This window comes from Truncatella angustata (assembly GCF_020726525.1).
Source record: "Truncatella angustata strain MPI-SDFR-AT-0073 chromosome Unknown BKA67scaffold_4, whole genome shotgun sequence".
NCBI lineage: Eukaryota > Fungi > Ascomycota > Sordariomycetes > Amphisphaeriales > Sporocadaceae > Truncatella > Truncatella angustata.
The window spans coordinates 2,756,778-2,783,508 of record NW_025763384.1 but is presented as its reverse complement, the minus strand read 5'-3'; the positions used below and the strand labels follow the sequence as shown (position 1 = coordinate 2,783,508).

Genomic DNA, 26,731 nt, shown 5'->3' with positions numbered 1-26,731 from the left:
CTCTAGCATCACCGCCAAAGAATTTTTGTTGTTTCACTAAACATACCTCAACGGGTGCCTGCTTGAACCACCATTGCCTGGGTCAGGAAAATCGCATTGCAGAAAGTAGCCTTCAATAAGACCAGAGTCTTAGACCAAAAAGCACTAAGATGAATGGGCGTAGCAATCGTCCTGCGCCCTGGAATTGCAACTGAAATTAATCGTCCGGGCAAACGATCCCACGGTGTGGACCCCCCGATATAGAGTTTACTCATGGAACGAAGCGCTTACCTAAACCGACAGGCATCTGGGGGAACCCTATATAATCTCAGTGCCTACTTCCATCACTTTCGATACGATTCAGTCATTATTTTAGCACAATTAACGTAAGGCTTAGCGCCATTGACAGCTCAATCGTCGCTGATGTTAGATGAGCCCTACGTCTCGATTGCCAGACCAAGACCCGCCCAGGCACCAGCCCCCCTCTTGGTGCATCGGTTCGAGTCATAACTATATATACATTCCCCTATAAGGTCCGACCCAATTTCTCGATAATGTCATATCATCCTAAAGACCTGAAGACGTCTCCGAATACACTCTTTCAGGAAAACATGGCAACCTCGACAACCCAGAGGACAGGCTCCTGCCTCTGTGGGGCAATCCAACTCAAGATCGCCGGCGAGCCCCTCTTCACCAACCTATGCCACTGCATCTCATGCCAGAAGAGCACAGGCACCATACTCGCTTCTGTCGCTGCATTCAAGCCCGAGGTACGTTATTTTCCCTCTTCTTTATCTTTCTTTTTCATTTTCATTTTCCTTCGCCCTCCCCTAAAAACACATCTCCCTCCCAAGACGCATACTGACATCCCATAAAAAGCAACTCGAATACACCGTCACGCCGCCCGACGTCCTGAAGACGTACGTGGACGGCTCGCCTCTCTCGGGAAGCACGCTTGAGCGGTCCTTCTGCAGCATCTGCGGCTCGCGTGTCAGGAACGAGGCCACGAGGCGCAAGGGTGTCATGGCCGTCGTGCCCACGGGCATAATAGACGGGGACAAGGCGGGGCTGAAGCCTAGGTTCGAGTTCTTCTGCAAGAACAGGGAGGAGTGGGTGGCAAAGGTGGAGGGCTCCAGGGAGTTTGTCCTGTCGGCGCAGACGATGGCTGATTTGGGCTTGTAGGATAATTCAGTGGTACGGTTTTGGCCAACAAGAAGCTTTGGGGGTTCTAGTATCGTAAATAGGAGGAGCAGAAAAAAGGGTGCATCCGTATGGGAAACATGCTAAGCCTTCTCTCTCTCTATTGATGTTAAGCTACCCTGGACTTGGCGTTGCCGAGAACGTATACCGAAAGGGCTGAAAACGGAATATTATAGTGCTGAGATATCCTGGACTACAATACAAGCTGGTAAACATTTCTCATCTGAAGACCAGTACTGTACAAAATCTGACGATCAACGACTCAGCCTCGTCATGACTTATCGTAAATCATAGAGGGGGCTCCAAACGCCGAACTTTTCCCATGAGAATACACCAAGAACAATTCATACAGCTGGACGTTTCTAATCCTGCTTTGTGTGGGAAGCATAGCTCAGCTTTTGAATGTAGCAAAGGAGCTCTGCCCCTGATCGTGAAATCATGCATCAATCTGGTTGTGTGGCCGACTCCGCTCCCCCCATAGATGGGTATCCACCTTCGTGTGGTGGGATTTATTTTTTGGTTTGAAATAAGAAGCTCTAACTGGATGATCACTTATTTGACCAGGCAGGGCGCTTATATAACGTATCACTCCTTGAAATGGCAGTTCTCAACTGAGATTTCTGCGAGTTGACAATGTATCGAACGGTGGGCCTGGTGCTGCGATCGTCAGGTGCTCTCGAATGTCACCATCCGACTCCTCCCCCGGCACTTCCTTGGGAGCCTCATTGGCTAGCGAGTTGCTGAACTTGGGATGCGTATCCCTCCGGTCGCCGTAGTGTTGGTCGTGATATAATAATGGCAGCTTGTTGGAGTCCACGCTAGTATTCCTAGAGGCGCTTGGACTGATGCCGCTCGTTGTGCTTCGGCCTCCGTGACTCAATTTACGCCTGCCAAAGTTGAATGTAAAGTTCTCGAACAATGCTTGGTGCTCAAGATTCTGTTGTGTGAATGGCCGGTCTAGCACGGGGTCTTCTGGGGCCGGCTTTGGCTTTTTCGGTTTGCTTGACCATCCAAATGTCCTGGAGAAACGTGACGTGGTCTTGCTGAGCTCCTGTTCTTCGCTGTTGACAGGCGTTACTGTGCCTGATAGATTGCTGCCCTCGGAAGAGCTCGCTGATGGTTTCCTTCTCCACAAACCCATGTTGTTTATAATATTCTCCGCAGCTTTAGATGTAATTGTACGAAGGTATCTTGGTTATAGTAGTTTCGATCGTTTGGCCTTAGTGATGAATAGCAACTGAGGTCTAGGTGTATGAAATGTTGTGAACTGCAGGAAACCTGTTGAACGGTTGACAGCGGTAAAAAGGGACGTCTTTCAATCTAAGCTCACATATAACCCCACTGCCCACCGTAAATATTACGCCGAGGTGGCCATTGAAAGCATCGTCATCTCCACTATCGCTCACAGCTATTGGGCCCATTGTGTGGGGTAGATGGTGCGGGGGCGCCGATAGCCCCAGAACGCAGCCCCCATGCACAAAGACGTCACTGGGTAGGACCCTGAATAGCAAACACCCTCAGTCGAACTTGACCCCGATTTCTTTTCGCGAGCGAATATTCAAGCGCTATCATGGGCTAGTCGGCACATCACTAATGCAAGCAAGAGGTATGTTCACCCACTGATCAACACTAAAATGTTCCTAGTTTGCCGGCTGGGCAGACTTAGGACATGCCTCGGAATTCGCAGTCGACTACACAACATGTTCGTGATGTGGGGAAGATCTAGAACTCTTTGGACCGCCACGGACAGTCCTGGTGGTATCAACAAAGATTATACTGTACCCTCCATCTGGCTCCTACCTGACCGCTAAAATCTCACGGCACAGATCCGGAAAGTTCGAAATAATTTTCTACAGGTCAGCAGCTGGACTTCCAACCAACGGAGTCAGCGATGCCGTTCTACTGAGTTGAATTTGCTCAACAACATTCCCTTCTCAGGATATCAAAGCGCCAACTGAACGCTCGATTAGAGCGGAGCGATGTATGCCAACAACCACATCTATGCTGGAGAACGTATAACGATTGTGGGACTGTCACCAATAACTACTGTCTACAAACTTCTTCAAACAACCCATTGTTTCACGAGGACCCGTGGACATTTAAGGGCGACACTTGCTCAAGCCGTCATAGTCTGTGGACTCCGTGGAATAGGAACATAAGCTCAAAAACGTTGAGATATCTAAGAGTAAGGTAGACCAGTAATAAGGTATGAAACGGTCATTACAAGACCTTGATCCGATCAAGCTATGAGAACAGGACAATGTGTCGATTTGGCGGATCTGTCAAGCAAGCTTCATAACATGTTTTTACAACCACAAACCCTTTCACTTGATCCGCCCATGTCACGTTTCGTAAACTTCATTCTTGGAAAAGACTGATACTTACACAGCCACTCTTGTTTCGGCATTTGGACAACAACCTAGATTTGGCGTATATGACCGGTGTCCGCACTTAGGTGAACCTCCTTCCCATCCATGTCTTTGCACCCACCAGTAAGGACAGATTGTATGGCCTGCCAGATTATCCTGTTTCTCCAGGGTCCAGAGAATAGAGTTATCAGGCAGTATCCACTTGTCAATCTCGTGCCGTTTGACATTCTGAGATGTGGACGCCGTAATTATACTCTATCTTCGGTGTCAGAACACACTTGTAAGCATGAGCTTGTCGGTCGTACCAAGAAGCCCTGTCGTTACTTCGATATTTTGCGAAATCCGTGCCTTTAGATCTCACCAACCCAGGAAGGCGTCACTATTAACTTCTTCATTCGAGCAAAACGTTCGATGATGGTCATGCACAGTTGTTTAAGAAGCACGCAATTCTGTTCACTTGATCCGGCTGGTGCATAATGCCTGTTGAGGCTCTTGAAGGAGCTCGTTTCGCGTGGGTCTCATGTCTTCTCAGAACCCTGTTGTTCTCTGTCTCCAACAAGGGTAGCATGCTCGCCCCATTGGTGAGTGAACCCTTGTCGCTACCGCTCTTGGCAAAGCCCGAAGGCACGGATGCTCCTGTCAGAAACTGCCATCCTAATCTCTTTCAGATGATTCGTCGCAAAGTTGCATCCGATGACTGCCAACCCCATATCTCCCAATGCCGGGACTATCTCAAATACTTCACGGGGTTGCATGTAGAGGATACAATCAATCGCGCCGCGGCTAAGCTCGGGCAGCTTGTAGTCGTTACAGAAAACCAGAAACACCGTGATGACAATTCAAGAACTCCGTCCTAGATGCTTGATGGTGCCGGTCTCAAGGAGTGCGTTTGCACTGGTTCCATCTTTAAAAAAGCTTAATATAACGTGGGAAATAAGGCTTGACACCTTGGTAGGACTGAGGAGCCGCTTCGCCAAGATCTGAATACCGGGCGGATGGCACATCATCCGGTGGGATCAAGACATCGTCTACGACGATCTTCAGGCAAGTATAAAAACGAAAGAGTCCTTTCGCAGGTAAAGATCTTCTTATCGCGCATCGTATGATTTGTTTCCTCCTTCTCTTCCATATCACATTCTTTCATTTCTCAAAAGCGCCCTAGAGGCAGCATTATTCTTTACGATAATATTACTTTACTTTTACTCTCTAGTCCTTCGATAGGGTTTGTTTATTCTTCCTTGCCTCTTGAAGAGTGCTTTTTCAATCATCATCATGCAGCTGATACATATATCCGCTGGCCTTTTGGGTCTTTCATCATTGGTTACTTCTGGTAAGAGCACGAGAACAGTTTTGCAACCTGGAATATGAATTAACAACCTTCGAAGCACCGACAGTCGACCTTCAGCCCCCTACTGAACGAGGATTGAGGTGGAAATCAAGGGCTCAGAGGAGAAGCCCATTGACCATCATTCAGGAGGTCCAGGAGACCAACATCATTGTCGTGCAAGAAAACTTGGAACAGCTTGCAGCACAGCAGCAGATCATTGAGCAAGAGTTTGCTGCTCTTGTTCAGGCGGAAGTAGCTCTTGTGACTCAGCTGGAACAGATCAAGAACAACATTCGTGTCAACCACTTCAAGGCTCGCTTTAGCCAAGTGGTGAGTAGCATAGCTTCTCCACCTGAACTTCACATTCATCTATGCTAACTTGCCAAATTAGAACACAGTTATTGTAACCGTGCAGACCCTGGTTGACCAGCGATCGAAGGGCGCATCGAACCGGTACCTCATCAAGCAGCTCCTTGCTGACAATGGCAAGCCTGAGTCTGAGATCGTCGTCATGGTATCTGAAGCAGCTACTATGACTATTGCGGCCCCATCGGTACCAGTTGTCATAGGCGGTGCTAGTATTCTCTCTGCGCCCACTGCTGCACCGCAGATCTCAGCCTTTGACCCCAATGCCCCTTTCGGCCAGCTAAATCAGAGCCTCATCCTTCCTGCTGGCGCTCAGGCCCCCAAGATCAATCAGGTTTTTGCCGACCCGGCGTCCATCATCCTGCCGAATCAGAACAACCTCTTCATCGAAGACACGGGTGCCTTCCTTACCGATTGTGCACAGTCGAACGCTTTCTTCCAGCTCCAGGCTGCGCAGGTCTTTGGTTCGTTTGAGCAGTTGGCCGCGGCTCAAGCCGGTAAGCGGGTTTTGTTTTTGTCGTGTTCTCTTTCCCATGCTCGGCTTATCGCGAGAACGACTAAATACTGACTCCGAGTGTCACAGGTGCTGTAATCATCAATGATGTTACCATCATCGTGGACGATAACAATAACAACAACAATAACAATAGGAACAAGGGTGACAATGATAAAAATGGCAAGAAAAATGGTGACGACAATAACGCCAACAAGGGCCAGGGGGACGGCAAAAATGGGGATGCTGCTGCTGCTCAGTCATCATCATCGGCAGCTCTGGTTTCATCATCTGTGGCGGCAGCAGCTTCAGAGCCCGCTGCTGCGTCAGAAGCCACCGTAGCACCGGCTGTGACCGCTGCGCCCGAGGCTGCACCAGCCGAGGTCGCTCCTGTTCTCCCCTCTGCGGTTGTTGCTCCCGCACCGGCTCCTGTTGCCGCCGCACCTCAAGGATTTGTCACATTGGTCCCGCCACAAGCTGCGGCTTGAAAATCACAAGGCTTGGGTGTGCTCATTATATAAGCGTAATGAACCCAAGAGGACCATGAGCCCCATATCGGGAAACGAACCTAGGACGGCATGTGAGAGGCAATCTATCTATATGTTTGGGCGAAAGGAGTTATGGGAGATCCTTAACGGTTTGTCAGGTGTATTGAATTGATATTACACTATGCAGTGCAGTTTGCAAAAAGGACGTAGGCAATATTGGAGGCCAGCAGCTTTGTGGCAAACGCCACAGCAGGGGGGTGAGTACAAGATCTCACACACGACACCAGTACTCACAACTGGAACATTTCACGCTATCCGTCAATCAAAAGTCTTTGGTGGGCTGATACGGGTGCTCTCGGTGCACCAGTCTGGGATATTCAGGAGGGTTTTGAAGCAGAGAGAGCGATCGGAGCGACTGGAACCAGTTATCGGCCAGCCACCGGGACCGTCCCACAAGATGAGTTGGTGTGCGTACCGAGATATAAAACACCGTGGTTGTTTCTTGATTACTGAGCTAGGGTTTTCCAAGCAAGTAGTTAGGCATTCATTATTGACGGGAGCATCATGATTTTCGTACAATCTACTTCTTTTGGTGGCTCACTCGCTTCGTCAATCCCTAAATCGGAGCGGGCAAGCCTAGATAGGTAGCTTCGAAAGCTCGTAGTCGCAGTGCTAAACAGCACAACGCTTGGAACAGCATTAGATTACAATATTTTGGAAATCACGATGGCAAAGACCATGCAACTAGGAGCTGGGCGCCAGAAAGCCATGGCACGGGAGGTTTTCAGGAGAGCAAAGCGTTTAAGCAAGCCAAGGGAGATGGCCACCAAAGTGCAAAACATCTTCAAATACCAGGTCTGGAGTACGCATGAATTCAAGTCTCGTAAACGTGCGATGTCGGGTGCTTTCACTATTTGTATACTCTCGTAGCCGCGAATCCGTGGGTCTCGACATACTGAAATGCAAACCTTAGCTATGACTGAGCAGTATACAGTGTCAGAATATGGCAGTACACAAGGTGGTTCATAGTGTTGGGATAATCAGACTATTATGAAGCCCAGGAGCCAGTTAGAAACAGCAATCGGTTGAGCCATATTATCTCGCCCATCTAGATCCAGTCGAGGAGTCGGCGACGAGGTGAAGCGGGTGGGACACGAAAGTCCCATACTGGCGAAGTGCTAGAAGAATGATAGCCTTAGCGAACATTCTTCCTGTTAGTTAACGCCTGCAGATGCTAAACTTCGTATCGTGTAAGGCTTTCTCTGCTCTTAACGTCCCTCCTTTCGTACTATACCTTCCTTTTTGGGTACCCTTCTCTTCTTATAGCTGTGTTCTCAATGTCGTGTGCAACCCCTCTCGCCCGAACTCAGTCGTCAACTTGCCAAACATACGTGTGTGCATTGCCATTAAAATAAAATAAGTGGGCAAAAAGACGATATGAGCAAAAAAAGGAAAAAAAGAGAATTTGTTATAAGGTATTGAACCTCTGGCGGGAGTCGAACCCGCAACCTTCAGATAAACCACATGGTAGACTGAGGGAGAATTAGTGATACGATTCCAACAACCGAAGTTGTGATGGAGACTTACAGTCTGACGCCTATTCGATCATTAGTTTTTTGAGTTGGACGTGTATGTCAGGGAATTACCCACGCTAAACCATTGCGCCACAGAGGCAAATTTGTAACTGTGTTATCGGCACTGTTCTTATTTGAGAATATAATTATTCCAGCTATTTTACAAACTCACTAATTTCGTGCGTTGGCGTGAAAATCGTGGGCCCACCAATTCACGGAATGATCGGAGGGTCTCCTCTTCGATTAGTAGTCACGATATTTCTCAACAGGTTCTTCATGTGCTCCTTGTCCTAGTGGCCTGAAAGTGGCGCTGACCGTCGGCACATTCGCGGGCCACTAGAACACCAGAACCTCCAAGACGGGGGGGCTCTCAATCAGGACTGCTCTATTAATGATGCCATCTAGAAAATGTGCGCTAAGTTGTTCTCAGTGGAGTTAATGATCTCCGTGCTGTCTGCTATTTCGATGACTACTTGGGTTCATCATAATTCATTCAGCGAGCCCTGGCATTCTTGAGCGCTAGCCGTTTGCACAACCTTCGATCTCAAATTCACCTATACTCGGGATTCATCTCCATAAAAAAAATTCTTTCTTAACTAATATCCTAATGAGTTCAAGTAGCAACTGGAAGTTGATGCGTAGCTCAAAGCACATCTATCGCTAGACTAAGTAAATCATATGATTGCTCTATGAACTAACCATGTCCGAAAACAGTTGCGCTTAAGCTATAGTCGAGTACTAACCCCAAGGACATATTTCAGTACTTGAAAAGCATGTAGCCTCTTATGAAAAGCCCGGCGAAGCCGCTCGTCAATGTCATTACTTAAGAAACAGGGGTGCTGGCTACGATATTGGATAATGCTATATTAGCACCTGGAAACCTGTCAGTGAATAGATGATACGAAGGGGAAGGAATTGCTCAAACGCGGTCTAAATTATTTTGTCCGATTCGCAAGATTTACTCATTCGTATGCGTCTATTCTTTCTTCGGATATTTCCTGTATTATCATGCAAACATATGATACGGTGTGGTGCGTTCAGGAATACTCTATAAAATCATTATCCTGTCGAGTGGCATTCATCGCTAGTCACAAGACGGCTTGAGGCCGGGGCAAGGAGCCCCTGTGTAGCCGACACAACAACAAAAACGCGGCCTTTACACGGGTAGCAGCTATCACGACTGGGGGTAAACGCTTGACGGCCTGGAAGTTATAACAAGTCAGTAAATCCGTGTCTCTACAGGCCCGTCACTTGGGACGTTCGGTTGGGCATGCAAAGCAACCACATACCCTAGAATAATAGATATAAATATGACATGGTGCCCAGCGTCTACAGCCGCTTACACAAGATTATATGTAGTAACATAGTACATCATACAGAGGAAGATGGTAAGTACGGCGTCCATGTTCATCGAGTTCGCATTACACCACGCCAAAATATTCTCCTGGCAGCAGCGTCCGCTTCCCAGACCCTTTGAGCCCAGGTATAGTGACCACGAGGCACAAATCGCTGCGCCTCACAACACCAGACAAACAGATCTCCTTTCCCATCGGGCCTTCCAATGCCCCATTCATCCGTAGCCTCGTCGTACATCACGCATCCCTGCCGCGCATTCTCCTAAGAATCGCTTAATATCCAGGGTAGCTTGACCTCTACAGGTTGCATCTTCTCCTCCACCAGCTTCACCAGATGAGGGGCGTCCTTCAGCTCCAAAAGCCCCTTCTTGATGGTCTCGAGGGTCTGCTGCGGCAGCCCGTCCTTGCGCTCCGTCAGGATGTCCATGCCCTCCTCGGTGAACATGGTCTTGGCGAACCATATGACCATCCACCGCTCGACCTGGCCGTCCTCGCCCGTGGGCAGCTGGCCGTAGCCGAGCACCTTCCACTCGGACGTGATCAGTTTGAGCAGGCCCTTGCCGCGCCACTTCCAGTCGCCCTTCCCCAGGTCCGTGTCGACGCCGGCGACGGTCTTGAGGGAGCCCTTCTTCTCGTACTCGACGAGATCGTCGACGGAACCGTTCTTGAGGTCCGTGTAGGTGATACGCACGTTCCTCGAGGACCGCCACATGGAGAGCGTTGAGTGCGCGACGGCCCATGTCCGGCAGAACCACTCTGAGTCAGGCTTAGACAGCTCTTCACTAAGAGGAGGGCGAATGGTGATCTCGGTAGCCATGTTGCGAGATGAGGAGCAAATGACTGCGGAGAAGTCAGGCGTAAGTAGCTGAATGGGAAGAGAGTGGCCGATAAGAAGTTGAGTCCGAGGTCGAAACCTCGAGAAGTACTCAGATCGGTGGTCACGGGCTAAGTATGTATGGAAAGAGCTACCCTAGCAAGAGCAGGTACGGGAGATGGCGCAGTCGCTCGCAATGGTTACTGGTTCTGACACTCTGTGATAGCAAAGCCGATTCAACGTCAATGGAAGTGGTACTCAAAGTTCTATTTATCCTACAACATATCGGTAAAGGTCTATTAAGGGTAGGGGAAAGCTGGAAGAGCAATGGGAAACGACGAAACAAATAAGAGAAGGTGCCCGTACTATTGTGTCTGTCATTTGCCAGCTTCGCGGGTTGTGGAGCTTCCGGTACTGGGCAGGGGCGCTACAACCCCTTGACAGGTGAACTAAACACCAGTGGTCTCTTCCAGCTCTCGGTGATGTGATGTCACTAATCAGCCCCGAGTTTAGTTGGTGAACATGAAGAAAGAATAAAATTACGAGACAGATGATTTAATATGTATATACTCTGTATGTAAGTAGCATTTTAAATGTGCATGCAATTTCTCTGCTTCATTATTCACTCTCGCAAAGAATGTCGATTTAGTCTAGACTACGTAGCAACTCAATCACAATTAGTCAGAAGTAGCCTGCCCACCGTAGCAAGAAAGACAGAGAAAAAAGACAAAGTAGTCATGTATCATTTGCGTATAGGACCACTTTTATATAGATTTTGCGACGCTGTCTTCGTGATGCCCGCAGAAGAATTGTAAGCATGCGACGTTCCGTCGTCGAGTTATGGCCAACCTTCGCTTCTGGTGTTATACTAGACTATGTATGAGTGACAAAAGGCTGTGCTTTGGGCATACAAGCAACATCTATTTGAACGACGAGGCACCAATCCGGGGTATGGCAACACCAAACTTCTTATCTCTTCAAGGCTGGGCGAGGTCCGAAACTTTCTTTATCGATTGAGTCACGCTTTCTAGGCTTTTGATGTCATCGATTTCTCCAAGTGAAAATCGAACTCCCAATCTAGTCTTCGTGAGCCGTTACTGATATAGCAGATTCCTAATCCCCAGTCCCTTAACGCCCTCCAGGAAATTCCACTCCATCCTGATCAAATTACGATGTGTTTCATAGCGCGCGCTGCTTTGACCATCATGAACCGCTACTTTCAAATGTCCTTTTCTTTTCTTTTTTTGGTCTTGTCTACAATGCATTCAGAGGGCATCCTGGTTTTGCCTCTAGTAAGCCCAGAGCACCTTGTGATGCAAAATTCTGCTACCGAGTCGCTCAAACTCGTAAGGTGTGATCCAACTATCGTTGGTGCCAAGCTTCGCGAAGACACTCGCACCCTTCCACACAACGACTTGCTCGTCCATATCTCTAGCACTTCTGGACACCAGAATACGGTCGAACAAATCCGGTCGTCTCGCCCTTAGTTTCTCTTCGAGCGTTTGTGTAAACAGTGGTGTCTTTGAGCCGCCACCGATGACCATGATAGAACCCAAGTAGTCACGAAGCTTCTTCTCGTCGCCTCTAGCCGCATTCTGAATAGAAGTCAAAATGGCAATATCGAGAGGCGCCACAGGCAGGACGGCATCTCTCTCGTCAGCAATCTGCTTTGCTGTCCGTACCTGTGCATCGACGAACATGCCCGGCGGAGCAGGCGAGGTCCCATTCCTGCCATTGGGGCCCGGAGGAGCGGGTGAGTCGGTCCCAGTAGCTGTGCCGCTGTTACCGAAGACGAACGGCGGCGGTACCGGAGTCGAGGCGCCTTCAGGCGCGGGGCTGGCAGTCGTCGAACCCATCGGCGTGCCCTCTGCTCGTGCAAGGAAGTTGAATGCCGGCTTCTCCTTGCTGGGTGTGGCAACGTTGGGATCCGACGGGTTGATTCCATTTGAGGGCACAGACGATTCGGCCACGGACGGTTGGACTAATGCCAGTATAGCGAGTTGTGCCGCTGATTGGGGGTCGTCGGGCACCTGGACATCGTAGGCATTGTACGAGCGATCGATGAGTTTCCTGCGGCCGCGAAGCTTGGTGCTGTTGTCGAAGATTGCAGGGTCGTAGAAGCCCATGGGAGCTAGGATAACCTCGTCGTAGGTCTTGAACTGGTATTTGTGGGTAGGTTGATTAGGTGCACGGAGGTGGAATTCGTAGAGTTGTACCGAGATGTTGGCTTGAGACATGGTGCAATGCTTCATCTTGAGCTCTTCGGCAAGCAAGAAGTCGTAGCGCCTCCTGAGGTTGATCTCTTGGTAAGGGAACTGGTCGTAAAGCATCATCTTGATGAATGTTTCGGTGACATCGTAGCCGCCATACTTCATGTTGATGCGTGAGTCTTCAATCATAAGGCCGTCTTCGACGCAGGCAATTGAAGTCTTCTGAGCTCCAACATCGACGACACAAGCCTGGGTGTAGCCAGCACCGAAAGAGCCCGCAATGCTCTCCTGGATGAAGCATATCCTCTTGAATTCGAACCAGGTCATGCATGACTTCAGGACTGCCTCGACGTATCGCTTGTCGTAGAGATCAGGTATTACGAAGACGCAGCTGTACTCCTTCCATGTGCTGTTCTTGGTCAGCCCCAGCTCCTGTCTGATGGCCTTGTCTAACAAGGTCTCGAAGTCGTCGTATAGGTGCTCTGCCGTGGCGTACTCATCCTCGTTGAGCCAGCCATGCTGTATCGGCCACCACAGCTTGAACTTTGGGTTTGAGTCGTCCGGGACCCTGAGGGCGGCCTGGCCGAGGAAGGCCGAAGCTGGCGACTCGGGGTCTTCCAAGGTAGCGATGTCTGTCCACTCGATCTGCAAGGGATCGTTGTGTGTGGGTATCTTCTCGGGCTCGGTCCTGCGATTGTAGTTGGTAACCAGTTCTTTGGAGTTTGGCAAGACCTTGCGCTTGTTGGCGCGCATGTCGACCTTCAAGTCGCTGCACTGCTTCTGGTACTTCTTGGACCACTCCTCCCCGTAGATGTCGTCCTGGCTCTTGCCCTCGAACTTGCGTCGGGGGATTGCTTCGTGGATCTCCGACTCGGTCTGGGGGAACTTGGTGGCAAGGGTGGTGGGAATGGTCTTGGGCAGGGCGTCGCTCGCAAAGCCGATCCGCAGGTTCTGGCTCCCGGGATGGATGACGATGATCTTGCTCGGGTCAAGCATGGCATCGGGGTCAACTGCGGCGGCCTCATCTTGGTCGGCATCGGGCAAGGCCAGGGGGACCTCGGCATTTCCGTTGCGCGCGAGAGCCCGATCGCGGTCTTTAGCACTCTGCACGAGACGATCTCGCGTGGCCTCGGCTTGCAATCGCAGGGCGAGGACCTGGTCATCCCGCTTCATGTACTCGGTGTAGTAGTTCTTCTGGTTGATGGGAGGCACGTCGGGCCAGCTGGTCTGCTTCATGCCATTGTCGGTCCTCTCGAGTCCTAGTTGGCGCCGCCAGTAAGCTTCCATGCCGGCAACAGAGAGCAGAGGGTTCGGCGGGCCTCAACACCAAGACCAAACAGGGGGACAATCTGGCGATGGAATGCGACGAAACAGCAACAAGGGGACTCACCTTCCCGTAGGAGGACACGCTCGCTAACTTTGCCGACCATGGTTGCGCGCCTGTGCTGGGAATTGTGCGACGCGGAAGATTGATGTTACAACTGCATCGGGGTTTGTGCTGGTTCAGGTTCACGGCTGCGTTCCTGTCTCCTGGTGCTGTTCCAAAAACCTTCGCCCTCGCGCAACCAACCGGCGTCACCAAGCGAGCGCAGCCGCGTCTGTGACCCCCCTGCCCATATTACTTGGCTAGGTACTACTTAAGGTTAGTAAGTACTGTAGCATCACTGTAGCTCTCTCCATCTGGTGTCCCGCTCACAGTGGCCGGTGGGTCGGAAACGAGCACTAACCCCGCTGGAGCTGGCCGGAGCTCTAGCGTCTCTAACCTTAGCGAGTTGTGGCCCCCACGAGACCAATGTCATACTTTCTTGTTGTACCATTGCTCCATTTGTATTTCGCGAAGCCGTAGTCTTTTGTTTTCTATGCCACAAGTCTATCTAGACTTCTACTTTCTCCTGAGACGCTGCCATTGAAATTGGCAACCGAACAGCCGTTTATGCTTCAAACTTACGGATTACTCATTCATGCACAATCTTCATGTTGTATGAGACGATATGAATAAGTTGATACTCGATAAACTCACCCCAGGCGACATCAACGCCACTCTTTCCAAATCTGCCCAAGTGCTACTTTCCCGTACAATACATACCAACTATCATCATAATCTAGCACGCAAAAGTCTGTTCCCGGAAGTCGCATGCTTAACGCCAACGATCCGGTGATCAACAGTATGCTATGTTCACTGGCTGTATACAAGACCGCTGAGTAATAGATCCATTGTCTCCAGCTTCTCGCTCACGTAGACTCACTCATCAATACTTACCAAAAGAGAGAGAATAAAAGAATTTCGGAGTACAGAATACCGAGAGTATAACATATGAAATCCAGAAGACATGGAAGATAGCCACGACTTTGAGTCGTAACGCACGTAATTAGCCCTGGCTGCACAGGCAGCTGCAACATCACAGTCCATGCTGCTTTCCAGTGTGCGGTTCGACGGCAACATCTGCTCAGACTGACCATTTCGAGGCGATAGATGACCTTGCAACAGTGGCTAGCAAAAAGAGAAAGAAAGGAGTGAAAAGGAAATCCCATTCGATATCTGATTTGCTCTAGCGGCTTTCCTATGTGAGGCGACTTTGAAGCTGGGTTATTGGAGAACTGGTTCTTTTCGAAGCCCTACATTGCTGCCTTATTCGGGTAGGCCGGAGAATATCAGTGTTACTTCAGGTTCAGTGTGCCCAAAGAAGACTCGGAGAGCTGATGACACAGATCAACGACGTACCACAGCCACGAGCAGCAAAGAGGTTAGTTGGTTAGGCAGCTCGAAGGTATCAGGACGGCCACCGGGGAATGCTGGTTAAGCGACTGTCAGGGAGGCTTAGGTCACCGCCGTAGTTGCGAGAGCTCGTTGGACGCGGTTAAAATTGACTGTGTGGAAAGGTGATGTGCGAAAGGAATAGCAACTGGGTTGAGCGAATGGACGATTTATTCATTAGCGGCTCAAAGAACAAGCTTATTGCTAACTCACCGAGGAGTCACTGAAACATTGTGGTTGGCATGAGCCTTACGAGTAACAGAGTTGACAAGGCGTTGGGAAATTACCACGCCGTCTTCTCCAAGTTGACCTGAGAAGAGCAACGAGTATCAAGGCTCCTTTTCACTTCGAGCCTGATCATCATCCAACTGATTAACCATCCATATGCACCACAGCAGGGCCGCCCTGCTTTCACCAGCCGTTTCCTTCGATATCCCTCCAGGCTGGCCCCTGCTGGTCCCGCCAGCCCACACCAACCCTCTCAACACCAAACACAGCACCCGGCTCACCAAGGGCACGTACCGGCGCAGCGACCGGTGCATTCCAAGCGCCGCCCCCAAACTGTATCTCGATGGCACCCGTGGCGTCATAGCTGTTGCGGCACTCCCAGCCGCACCACATCCAGACCACGAACGTGTTGGTCGCGTTGGGCTCGCAGGTCGCCGGGTCCATCCGGAACGGAATGGAAGCCGGTTCCGCCAGCTCGGGCAAGTAGTAGTCGTAGACCGGGCCGTAAATGGCCAGGAGCTGCCGCTTTAACTCTTGGCAGAAGGGCCCGGCCAAGACAATCGGTCGATGGTGGCCGCACAGTGCATTCAGATGGATGAACTGACACATATTGAATAGGCGGGCTGTGGGAGCTGTGGCCTGCTCGATAACTTGAACTACGACCAGGTCAGCTGAGAGCTTGTTGGATGGCCAAAATTAAATATTCTTTTAATTGGAACTCACAGGAAGGATGTCGATGCGGAGGGGGTGGTCGTTTTTGATTAAGTGTTCAAATGGCTTCTCACGTTCTCCGGACAGGGCAATGGCTGTTCGTGCGGAATCTTTTCCCACTTTGTCAGTGAAGGCTTGGTGAAGGGCTGTGATGTGAATACGCCTAAAAACTCGCAGACGACGATATGGCAAGAGTGGTGCAGGGACAACCTTTGAAGATGGGATGTCGCTATTCAAGGTATGCGAACCAAGGAGTAGCAGTCCACGAGCAACAACCACGTCGAAAACACAAAAAGCCGCGCCCTAATGATAGTCAAGCAGTGATCTCGAGACAGATGGATCTCGTGGCAGATATCGTTTCAGTGGAGAGAATCCAGAAGAGGAAGCAACCCGTCATCGTTCCTGCAAGGTTCTCTCCTGGGGGTTTTCTCTCAGTCTCTATACTCGGCTCACATTCAAGGTAGGTTGGCCCGTCATCGAGGCGCAACCCGGTGACGTGACAACGAAGAACAAGGACGAACCACCAGTAAAGCCCAACGGAAATATGTCTGCAACTTTCTCTTCTTTCTACGAGGAAAATGACATTGATGTTTCTCTTGACCAGCTAAGGAGAAGCAACGTAGGAAAATAAAATAAAAAGCCCCTCAAAAAACCAATGAGCACACATCAAACATATTGTCCCAGGATGATTGTTCACTTTTCTTCCACTTCCCGCAGAGTTTCATCTGCCCCGTTCTCGTATATGTCGCTATATAACAAGCCGGCATGCGAGGAAAGGAGCAAGTGACTGTGAGCAAGCTGCAAGCTGTGACCACATGGAGATTCGGGTTCGCTACGTGGGACCCCTGACACAGAAGCGTGTGAACAAACGACCTGGGGAACACGATTGACTTGCCTATGTTTATCTTTTCATTTATAATTATATTCTTATCTTCTATGTCTTCCACATCATAGTCAGCTTTGGCTAGACTGTGAGGATATGATTTTAAAACCTGCATAATCAATGCTACTGAGTATATGTGTGGTGGAGACTATCCAGACCATCGTCGAGTGCCGAATCAATATATGTATGTTGTGAGGGAAAATCATTTAGTTTTGATATAATCACCGCGCGAAGTTTTTGTGCTAACAAGTTGCTGTTTACTGAACAAAACCGTCCCATAAAATCCAGCAACGCACAACGGATAGATGCCGCGCGCGAAACATGGGTACCGCCAGTTTCGTGACACACGCAGCATACTCATCTGAAAAGAACAGAAGCCAAATACGCCAGTGCTCGATGTTCTAGAAGCTGCGTGCAAGACTATTTCACCGAGATTGCTAGTCGCAAGCGATATCTAGCCAAACCAAAACGGCTTGGCCGGTCTGATGAGTAGATCCAATCCGATATGGGTATCTTGTATGCTGACTAAATATGATTGATATGGTCCCCCACAGTGGGAACAAATACAAACAGCTATGACTCCAAGTGCTTGTTCATCGAACCTTCAAACGACATGGAAAAAACCTAGACCCTAAAATGCGATGCAATAGTAAAACAGTTTGAGCTACACAAGAGGGAAGACAAAGGCTTAGGATGACTCAACACCATCCTTCTCCAATTGCTCCTCAACATCTTCATGGACGGCCCAATGATCGTGCCCCACGCGCTCTACCTTGACGGTACTGGCATCGGTCGATTCGGGCTTTCTGTTCATTTTCTTCTGCAGCTCCTCGGTGATGGCTTCAACGTCCACGCCGATATAGTCCCTTAGAAACTTGCCAACATCAGTGTTTTCAACGTTGCCTCTGATGGCATCAGTGCCGGGTCCTCCTGAGCTGTAGATGTTCACATCCACAGCTGAGTGGCCATGTGAGCTCCAGCCAATCTGAGCCCGTCGGCTGACCATGTCGGCAAAGTACTGCTGAGCAAGAATGGGATATTCGGCAATTTGGGTCAACTCATCGTCCGAAGCATCGAGTATGCCGAGTCCCGGAATAACGACCTTCTCGTTGATATAGGCCTTTAACATCTTCCCTGAAAGATCCTTACCTTCTGCGATGTGCTGATGCAACTTGTGAGCCAGATACAGAGAAGAGTATGAAGCATTGGCCAGGACAGCTGGATACCACAGGTAGTCGGGGTAGTCAATGCTGGTTTCTGTGCAGTTTGATCAGTATGATTGGCCATGTGCGGGGAGCTCTTGCGGAGGTGACATACGTCTTGCAACAGAAAGACCACCAGTCTCGTGATCGCTCGTTGCCACCAGGACACCGGGGGTCTTGCTCTCGTCGAGGAATTCCAGAACATGCTTGAAAGCCTTGTCGTATTCGAGCACTTCTCGCACTTGAGCAGCAGGGTCGTTGATATGTCCAGCATGGTCGATTCGGCTGCCCTCGATCATAAGGAAGAAACCCTTGTCGCTGTGAGCAGTAGCCTTCTCCAAAGCCTTGATGGCAGTCTTGGCCATCTCGCTCAAGCTTGGGTAGATCTCGTTCATGTTACGGCGGTCAAGCTCAAAGGGAATGTCGGTAGGAGCGAAAAGTCCAAGGATGGGCAGGGGAACGTCGTTCTTGCCCTCCCAGAAATCATCGAAGCCGGCACGGTCGTCGACGTAGGTGAAGCCGTGCTTCTCCTTGGCGATGGAGACGACGTCGATATCATCAGCTCTGCAGCTGCCCTGCGTCCCGTTCGGCAAGAAGTGACATCGGCCGCCACCAAACATTAGATCGACTACCCTGCCAAGTGCGCCCTCGCCAACTTCTTGTAGTGCGATATCGTCGTTTTGCTCGCGTACATCAACATGGCTGGCGAAACATGCAGGCGTGGCATCGGTGATATCGGTCGTGACGACAAGCCCGGTGGTGTAGCCGGCTCTCTTGGCAGCTTCCAGGACTGTGCCGCAAGGTGTATGGTCAGGGAGCATGGAGATGGCACCGTTGTAGCTCTTGCGCCCACAGCTGAAGGCTGTCGCACCAGCTGCGGAGTCGGTGATGAGGGAGGAGGAGCTTCGCGTTCGGCTGCTGCCCCAAAAGTGCTTATCGAGTGTCAGGGTATCTCCAAACTCAAGCCCCTCGATGTGCTGTCGGAAGGACCGTGTGAGCGAGAGCGATGCTGGCCCCATACCATCTGACACCATGAAGATGAGGTTTCGCTTTCCGCTCGGCTTGGAGAATTGTGTCTGCGAGTTGTGCGACATCCAGATGGCGAGTATGAGGACACCGGCAGTGGCGAGCAAAGCCCATAGGAAGATGAGAGCCTCGCGGAGTCGGAGGTGCCATGATCGGCCGTGGTGTGTGGAAGGGGCATCGCCGCGCAGAGCATCGTCTTCGGAATCAGTCATGGCAGAGTCAAGAGACGAGCGGCGCCGCTCTCGACGGCGGTCGTCGGCCAGCAGCGGCGTGTTTTGCGAGGGCTGTTCATGATGCAGGTCAGCTCTGTGCTCGCCATGAGATGCTCACGTGGTCTGCTGATAGGGAGGCTGGGGGAGGCAGAGCTCATCGACCTGACCCGAAAACGGCCTCTAGAGATTCCGCAAGGTGATACACGGCCCCGAGAAACAAAACCAACTTACCATGACTACAAGGGGTTGTGTAAACTTGAAGGAACAAGCTTCACAGAATTACGCTCGACAAGAGCGAGATTGCCTTTGTTAGGTACAGATAGAGATCACAAGCTCCAAAGTCAGTCTCGCTAAGGACAACCTGCATGAGACCTAGACCAGGTTAGACTAGACTAGGTTAAGCAACCTGTCGGAACCTGCAGTTGCTCTGTGTGCTTTCTTTCGTCTGTGGTACGGCTCCCACACAAAGCACAACGTACGGATCCGTATGTGCTATGTGTGTACTGCAGGATCCCATGCGAGACTAGTGTGACGTAATAGTCTGGGGTGCAGGAACATTGAACTGATCTCCAGTGCCCTCTTGCCCCATTGTTGTTACCTAATACAAGTCACATATGGCACAGTGCAGTATGTAGGTTAGGCGCACGCACCACACCACTACGAATTACCGTACCGACTTTGGTTCTCTCTTGTCACGAGCGCGACAATCAATCAAATCAATCCAAGCACTGATCCAGTGCACTCTACGCACCTGGTTTTAGATTATATTGGTCTTGGTCCTATGCAAGAGTCTGGTGCTAGACTAGAGCAGAGATCTATCTGATCTGCGAGTCAAACACCTCTTTCTTATCTACCGCCTGACTGGACCGTTCCGTTTCAGCAGTTGCCGCCCTAGAACACACCACACCTGAGACCGAGTCAATAGTACTATCCATATAAGGTGAGAGGGTAGCAACTCGCTCAAAGTTCCTCACCCCCCAAAAGCAATACCTCCGTCATTCTACGCGTCTCAAAGTGCGTCAATTGTCTATCGCAAATCTTGTCCGCTCCATACGCCCATTGCCTTACCAAATTGCCAGTCACGTTTAATCCCCCCCCCCCCCCCCCCCCCCCCCCCCCAATGACTTGGCGAATGAAGCCGCAAATGCCAATGCTTATCGTCAGTGATCTGGGTATCTCATAATGACATGAAACAAGCGCTGTTTAGGAAATGCAACCAAACGCCCGAAGATGTCATGTAAAGCGACGCATCTTGAAGAAATACAAACACCAAAAGGTTTAGAGAAACGGATTTCTGGCGCGCCTAAGTGGCGCAGTTGACGGTACAGGCGATGCTGAGGATGAAGGTGCAGGTCGACCTTGACTCGCAACTGCATTCCTAGCCCAGTCCGGCAGTCTAGGCTCTCTGCTATTAGCCTCTCTATCGGCTTTCAGTTCTTCGAGGACCGCCTGGTCGTCGTGCTTGTGCGACTTTCGTGGAACCGGAGCCGAACCTCCTCTCTGGGAGACGGACGGGAGCTCTGCGCTTTTCTGCTGCTTTAAGCTTGTTAGCAACGATGGTCATGTGGTCAAGTCTTGTAGTGTCATATGGGAGGCAAAAGACGGCACGTGTGCTCGTCACCAAGAACACCTACTTCAGGATGAATGGCAGACATGGCCCTACCCGATGGGTTATGGGTCTGTGTTCGTCTGTGGTTATTTACCCCTTGAGGCCCGGTTGCACTAGCGCCAGCTTTTGTTATCTGGTCGGCACTGTGAACTTTGTCGTCTGCAGCTTTGGCTGTTTCGCTGCCTTGGTCATCCGAGGAGACCGGTGCTAACTCCAGTGAGAGCTGACGAATAGCATCCCCGCTTAGCGAAGCCAGTTGTTCGGGGGTATACTTGCCCTCCAAGATCGCCTCAATGAGATGTGATGAGCGTGCTGATTCAATAAGCGCAATTTTTGCTTGGGCTGATTCGTGGTGGTTTCTTTGCCCATCCGAATCTCGGAAAGCGTTGGCAATACTTTGGGCGGCCTGCCTCTTTTTGTCTTTGGTCTCGGCGTCAGTTTCGCCTGCTGTAAAAAGTCTGCCAAGTTCCCCCTTGAGGACATTGGCATTGCCCCAGAAGTTCAGTTCGGATGCCGAAAGAGTACTTCCCATTTGAATTACTGCCTCTCGAACTTGTGTCGTTGGGCCCAACACCGGCTGTACTGTGCCTGTTTGGAAAGAGGGGTGTGGTGCACCCTCCAGGCTCTTTGGCGCAGTAGGAGCCGTACCCATGGAACCGTTTACAGGATGTGGCGCACGTGGACCATCGCCTGAAGCGCCGGCATGAAATTGTGCAACTGCATCCTGAGCATATATGTCATTCAACCCACCAGGCGGAGGCACCGAAAAAAAGGAGGAGGCTATAGGTGGCAATGGATGATGACCAGCGGCAATTGGCATCCCAGTAAGACGAGCCTGATGTAATTCAATAAGCTGCTTGGCCTCTTGTATCTCTTCGATGGTCAGCTGTTCGTCCTCGAGGTTTTCCTCTTCGAAAGTATCCGACAGGACAATCGATCGAATGCCTTGGACCAATTCTGAGTTGAGTACAACATCCAGCACATTGTCCTTCCCAGCAACCGCTGACAGGTCTTGTTGCTCAGGCTCGACGGGCTTGTCAAACATCTTTTGGAACGATTGGGCCTTGGGGATGGGGTTTTTCTTGTCTACTACACGAGACGCAAGTTGCAACTTGAACACACCCTTGTTTTGCATTTTCTCTTCAAACGTGCCGCCACAGATCAAGCGGTACACAAAAACCGGTTTGGTTTGTCCCAGGCGGTATGCACGGCCAACAGCTTGTTGTTCGTGCTGTGGGTTGAACTTGGAATCAAAGATAATCACACGATTAGCGCCTGTAATGTTTAGGCCAAGACCTCCAGCTGTGGTGGAGATCAGAAAGACATCAAATGTATTCCTATCATTGTTAAAGTCTTTGACCATATCTTGACGCTTGTTCATGGTGGTCGAGCCGTCCAATCGAATGAAGTTCTGCTTTTGACGGTTAAGAACGCTTTCAAGATAGTCCAGAGTGGGTAGGGACTGAGAGAAGACCAATACTTTGTCTCCTTGCCGAATGCTCTCATTGATTATCTTGTTGAATAGTGGAATCTTCCAAGAATGTACTTCACCTGCTGCGCCCGCAACATCGGCGTGACGAATCAGTGTAAGCTCTTCGCTTACTAGTTGTGGAGGCAAGGCCGCGTTCCTCGTTTTGCCGTCGTCCGTCTTGTTGTCAGTCGCCTTTATCAAGCGGCTTCGGAAGCATGCAGGGTGATTGCAAAGCAATGCAAGTATTTGTAAAATAGCAAAGAGTCTCGCTGTTTCACCGTTGACGTAGACATAATTCATGTAGAGCTCGTATGCCTTACGCTGCATATCTGTAAGGGGGACTGAAATAACAAATTCCGTCTTTTGTGGAAGCTCGTCCTTTAGTGCGTGGATGGTCCGGCGATGAACTTTGGGTGCCACCGTTTCTTTTAGTGATCGTAGTTTCACGAGGGCCTTTCTTCGTTGAGAGTGCAGGCTGTCAGCAGAAAGTCCAGCTTCAATCGGTTGAGCAAAGTCTTGTCGAAATTCTGTGGTGCCTCCCAGATAATTGGTGGCAATCCAATTGATCATGGAGTAGTACTCCAGAACATTGTTAGCTAGAGGTGAACCGGTCAAAGCAATTCTGACATGCGACCGGAAACCTGCTGCATATTCGCTGATAAGAGAGACCTTGTTCTTCAGCAAATGCGCCTCGTCTGCAACAATGAGGTTTGGGGCTTCAAGGAGGAGTGCGTCGATTTTCTCCGATTCCTGCATGAGCAGCTGTCTGAACAGGGTGTAGCCGATGAGCAACACACCACCCTTCGTAGACCATGATTCAAGGGTTTCCAATCGATCAGGCTCCTTGTAGTTTGCATCAATCTTGTACACCTCACCAAGATGATGCTTAGAACCGTGGGTCCAGATGATGAATTCATCGTACCAGTTATTGACAAGAGAGGCAGGTGCAAGAATTAGTGTTTTGGACTCTTTGAGGTCATCAGGTATCTGCGAGGACACGGATGGATCCGTTGATGCAGCGGCGCCAGAGATGGTCAGGAGCAGAGTAATGATCTGCATAGTCTTTCCAAGTCCCATTGTATGGGCGAGCAAGCAGCCCTGCCTAGACTTGATGTCCACAACGATCTGATTCCACATGAAGCGTACACCAGATATCTGGTGATCCTTGATACGCCGAGCGATGTTTTCTGGTACATATATGAAGCCCTGATCATCTTGCTTGGATTCATTGATGATGAAACCCATGTTCTGGCTTGCAGTAATATCGTTCGAAAGTGCCAGTTTTGTCCGCAATGCCTTGATTCGCTCAGCTTGTTCTTGTACACGTCGCTGGTCACTCTCGCGAAGATTCAAGGCTGCCTGGTCACGCTTAATGACTGTCTTGCGTTTCTTGCCATTTGAAGATGATTCATCTGTATCAAGATCATCCAAATCTCCTTCAAGATCTTTTTCTGGCTCCTCCAAGACCTTGGTGCTTTTCTTGGGCGATGAGAGAGGTGTAGCCATCGGCTTTTTGGGGGTCATCCCAATGCTGTAGTTGAGAGAAAGCTCCCGCAAAGAGGATACAAACTCTGGAAAGAAGTCCTTTTTATCCTCGAGAGCAATCCTGCCGGCCTGTGACTGGAACCAACGCCTCAAGTGCTGCGATTTATCTCCGAGGTAAGCGTCGAACAGACGGGCCAGGTGCAGTCCGTAAAACAAGTCCTGCTCATTCTCAGACCGGAGCGGGGTTTTGGGTAGATAGGGAGAGTGAAGGCTAGGGACAACAAAGCCATTCCATAGCTCGTCCACTTCCCACAGTGCAAAGCTGAAAATAGTAGACCGGTGAACCTCATCAAGGCTCTTCAGAAGTTCATGGACTATATTCTGGTTTTCAGCCAACCCGTTTTCTTGCAATTGTGAGAGTCCAAGCGATTTCGACTTTACGAACTGAGGGCGACTCGGCGTTTGAAACGATTTGACGATCGCTTTGCCTTTCTCGGGGGTCACAAGATCAACCAGCTCTACACCTTTATAAGTCCTTGAAGCACGCTTGATTTTGGGCATTGGAGTCGACGTTTCCTCGACCTTAATTTTGGGCTCGGTCAGGTCCAAGACGTCTTCCTCATCCACTACGTCCAGCATACTGCTGTTGTCTGCGTCTGCACGCTCTGTTTGAATGGTGCGCGCGAAAGCGGCCGGCAAAGCGGGAGCATGAGAGGCTACAGCAGTATGTCGGTCCTGGGGACCTTCGGCATGCTCTGCAGCTGGAGCCACCTCTGAGGACCTGGGATCTGTACCCTCGGCAAGGTCCGTGGGCACGTCTTCTTCGTCTTGTTCCAAAGGAAGCACATCGGCAGCACCAGTCTTGTGCTCGACGCCCTCAGACGTTTTAGTGGAAGTGCTGTTGCTGGTTCCAACTTCAATCAGTTCATTGACAATTGCGGGCTCTTCGAGGTTCGTCTGCCCGTCATCCTCGACTTCATACATGACCTCATCGCGTATCTGAGATGCATCATCGATGATGAAGCTGGAGAATTCAGGTTCGTCAGAATCTGAATCACTTGCCAGAATCTCCTCATCGGAGCCAACAATTTGTTCTTTGGCCAGTTTTGGTCGCTGCCGACGAGGCGCTCTTGGTAACTTCTTTGGTTCATGTAGGGACAGCAGCAGATTGAGGAGCCAAGTAGAGTATTCAAGATCAACGATGGTCTGATCGAAGATTCCTTCAACCTTCCTAACATCCGCTTCGTTTGTCCACGGCTGCTTGACAATCTCTTCTCGAAAATTACTCAGTCGTTGACGATAGCGAGCAATGAGTCGACTCTCTCTGTCAATAGCCTGCTTGAGCCCTTGTTTGCGAGCTTTGTTCCACATATGATTGGCTCTATGTTGGAGTGCCGGCAACTTGACAGTCTCCCAAGCAGCGGTTTTCTCCGAGATAATCTGGTCGACAATCGTGTTCTTCTCTTCGTTCGAGAGGTCGGTGCGAGGCTTTTCCTTGAGTTTTTCACGTTCATCTGCTTCTTCCACGATCTCTTTCCAAGTCTCCGAATCGTACTCGTCGTCAGATTCGCCCCATGCCGGCAGCACTTGATCGTGTTCCGGGTCGTCGCCTCCTAGAACCATGTCTGCCTTGCTAGGTCTGAAGACATGCTGCTGTTTAGCCAATCGGCGTTTGACGAGACGAGCACGCTGTCTTCTCAACCCGATCGGATAAGATTCCTGTTGGATTTCGAACTCTAAATCCTCGTTCGCAAGTGGTTGAGCAGAGAAATGAAACTCGATTATGTCTGCTCTATTCAGGACATATGGGCCAATGTAGGCTCCTGAAAGCTTTGTCGCAGCCGCTTCTTCTTCTTCGGGTGTCAAGTCGGATACTAGATTACCCTGGGGCATATTGCGAAGACCCTCGGCACTAACGTCAGAAGAAAGCGTGACGGGGGCAATCCTGCGCTTCTTGCGAATAGGTCCATCTGCAGTTGCAAGTTCCTGGGACGCTTTGGCTGCCGAAGTCGGTGGTGCAGCGGGTGAAGACACTGTAGGGGTTGCAGCTTGAAGAGGTGCAGCTGGCGTCGAAGGCCCAGACAAGATTGCTTGGGGAGTGTTGTATGCAGACTCTGCGCTCTCATCTTTGCGCTCTTCCTCTAGTTTTCTTTTCCTGCTTGTTTCGTCGAGGCGACCCAGCACCCCATTGTAGATATTGTAATCGTCATCGTCATCTTCCTTTTGTCGAAGCTTCCAGATTTTGTACTTGCGACTCGCGCGACGGAATTGGGTGATGGCATCCCTCAGTGTTTCTTTATGCTTGATCGCCTTGATCCCGAGATCAAACCAGAAGTCCGGCGCGTCGCTTGCTGAGCCGAGAAGGCTCTGCCCGTCAACTTCGTTCTCTCGTAAGCTTTCTCGGAGATGCTCGATATTGGGTAGCTTGGGCGGGTCGGTCGATGGTTTCCATGTTCGTTTTCCCGTGCAGAGCTCCTGTACCACCCTATCGGTGTCCCACTCCCAGGGATCAACAGTCGCTGTCATCTCGTCGCAAAGACTGTCGCATCGCAGATCTGAGAATGAGTGGAGCTGCGGTCTGGTGTTGGTGAAAGTTGGACGAAGAATATTTCTGGAAAGTTAGAATCAGTGATTGTTTTCGTTGCTGGGGGTTTTACAGGCAGCTTCCAGCAGCAATAGCAAGGTGCCAAACTTGAAGCTTTCTGTTGAACTACATGGGGGAGATAATATGATGGAGGAAGGGACTATTGCTCGATAAATTAGAGTCGACGTTTTATCGTACCTACCTTAGGAAGCTAAGCTTGAACCCGAATCTGAGAATATGAGGCACGCAATCCGGTGGTCTCACCAGTTCATTGCTATGAGGAGCTTCGCAAAGAAAGGGTAATGCAAGATGTGTACTATGCTGGGATAGCTGTGATGGGCAGAGAGGCAGAGAGGTCTGCGGGGCTACCTTGTTCGCGATTGCAGATAT

The 26,731-nt window shown here is 50.3% G+C and overlaps 8 protein-coding genes across 8 annotated transcripts; 2 read left to right on the top strand and 6 right to left on the bottom strand.

Moving 5' to 3' along the window:
- Nucleotides 1–398: 398 nt before the first annotated feature.
- On the top strand, nucleotides 399–1,331 carry BKA67DRAFT_283481 (Mss4-like protein). The gene is made up of 3 exons (XM_046095961.1): nucleotides 399–512; nucleotides 561–749; nucleotides 859–1,331. Exons 2-3 carry the CDS (start codon nucleotides 591–593, stop codon nucleotides 1,159–1,161), a joined length of 462 nt encoding a protein of 153 aa, XP_045958842.1. The 5' UTR covers nucleotides 399–512; nucleotides 561–590; the 3' UTR covers nucleotides 1,162–1,331.
- BKA67DRAFT_283424 (uncharacterized protein) lies at nucleotides 1,321–2,535 on the bottom strand. The gene has a single exon (XM_046095960.1). It carries the CDS (start codon nucleotides 2,318–2,320, stop codon nucleotides 1,787–1,789), a length of 534 nt encoding a protein of 177 aa, XP_045958841.1. The 5' UTR covers nucleotides 2,321–2,535; the 3' UTR covers nucleotides 1,321–1,786.
- Nucleotides 2,536–4,820: 2,285 nt separating this feature from the next.
- On the top strand, nucleotides 4,821–6,222 carry BKA67DRAFT_658859 (uncharacterized protein; the record flags this gene model as incomplete). Its single annotated transcript, XM_046107353.1, has 4 exons — nucleotides 4,821–4,878; nucleotides 4,934–5,205; nucleotides 5,267–5,738; nucleotides 5,825–6,222. The coding sequence occupies 4 exons, from the start codon at nucleotides 4,821–4,823 to the stop codon at nucleotides 6,220–6,222; spliced, it is 1,200 nt and encodes a 399-aa protein (XP_045958840.1).
- A 3,172-nt stretch (nucleotides 6,223–9,394) lies between these two features.
- On the bottom strand, nucleotides 9,395–10,263 carry BKA67DRAFT_283360 (uncharacterized protein). The gene has a single exon (XM_046095959.1). It carries the CDS (start codon nucleotides 9,966–9,968, stop codon nucleotides 9,414–9,416), a length of 555 nt encoding a protein of 184 aa, XP_045958839.1. The 5' UTR covers nucleotides 9,969–10,263; the 3' UTR covers nucleotides 9,395–9,413.
- A 991-nt stretch (nucleotides 10,264–11,254) lies between these two features.
- Nucleotides 11,255–13,605, bottom strand: BKA67DRAFT_592643 (uncharacterized protein; the record flags this gene model as incomplete). The annotated part of the gene is made up of 2 exons (XM_046104858.1): nucleotides 11,255–13,434; nucleotides 13,566–13,605. The coding sequence occupies 2 exons, from the start codon at nucleotides 13,603–13,605 to the stop codon at nucleotides 11,255–11,257; spliced, it is 2,220 nt and encodes a 739-aa protein (XP_045958838.1).
- Nucleotides 13,606–15,341: 1,736 nt separating this feature from the next.
- Nucleotides 15,342–16,346, bottom strand: BKA67DRAFT_535883 (uncharacterized protein; the record flags this gene model as incomplete). Its single annotated transcript, XM_046100077.1, has 3 exons — nucleotides 15,342–15,814; nucleotides 15,944–16,172; nucleotides 16,323–16,346. 3 exons carry the CDS (start codon nucleotides 16,344–16,346, stop codon nucleotides 15,342–15,344), a joined length of 726 nt encoding a protein of 241 aa, XP_045958837.1.
- Nucleotides 16,347–17,440: 1,094 nt separating this feature from the next.
- Nucleotides 17,441–19,192, bottom strand: BKA67DRAFT_517791 (repressible alkaline phosphatase precursor; the record flags this gene model as incomplete). The annotated part of the gene is made up of 2 exons (XM_046097939.1): nucleotides 17,441–18,009; nucleotides 18,070–19,192. The coding sequence occupies 2 exons, from the start codon at nucleotides 19,190–19,192 to the stop codon at nucleotides 17,441–17,443; spliced, it is 1,692 nt and encodes a 563-aa protein (XP_045958836.1).
- A 1,278-nt stretch (nucleotides 19,193–20,470) lies between these two features.
- On the bottom strand, nucleotides 20,471–26,283 carry BKA67DRAFT_535881 (uncharacterized protein; the record flags this gene model as incomplete). The annotated part of the gene is made up of 2 exons (XM_046100076.1): nucleotides 20,471–20,728; nucleotides 20,827–26,283. 2 exons carry the CDS (start codon nucleotides 26,281–26,283, stop codon nucleotides 20,471–20,473), a joined length of 5,715 nt encoding a protein of 1,904 aa, XP_045958835.1.
- Nucleotides 26,284–26,731: the final 448 nt, after the last annotated feature.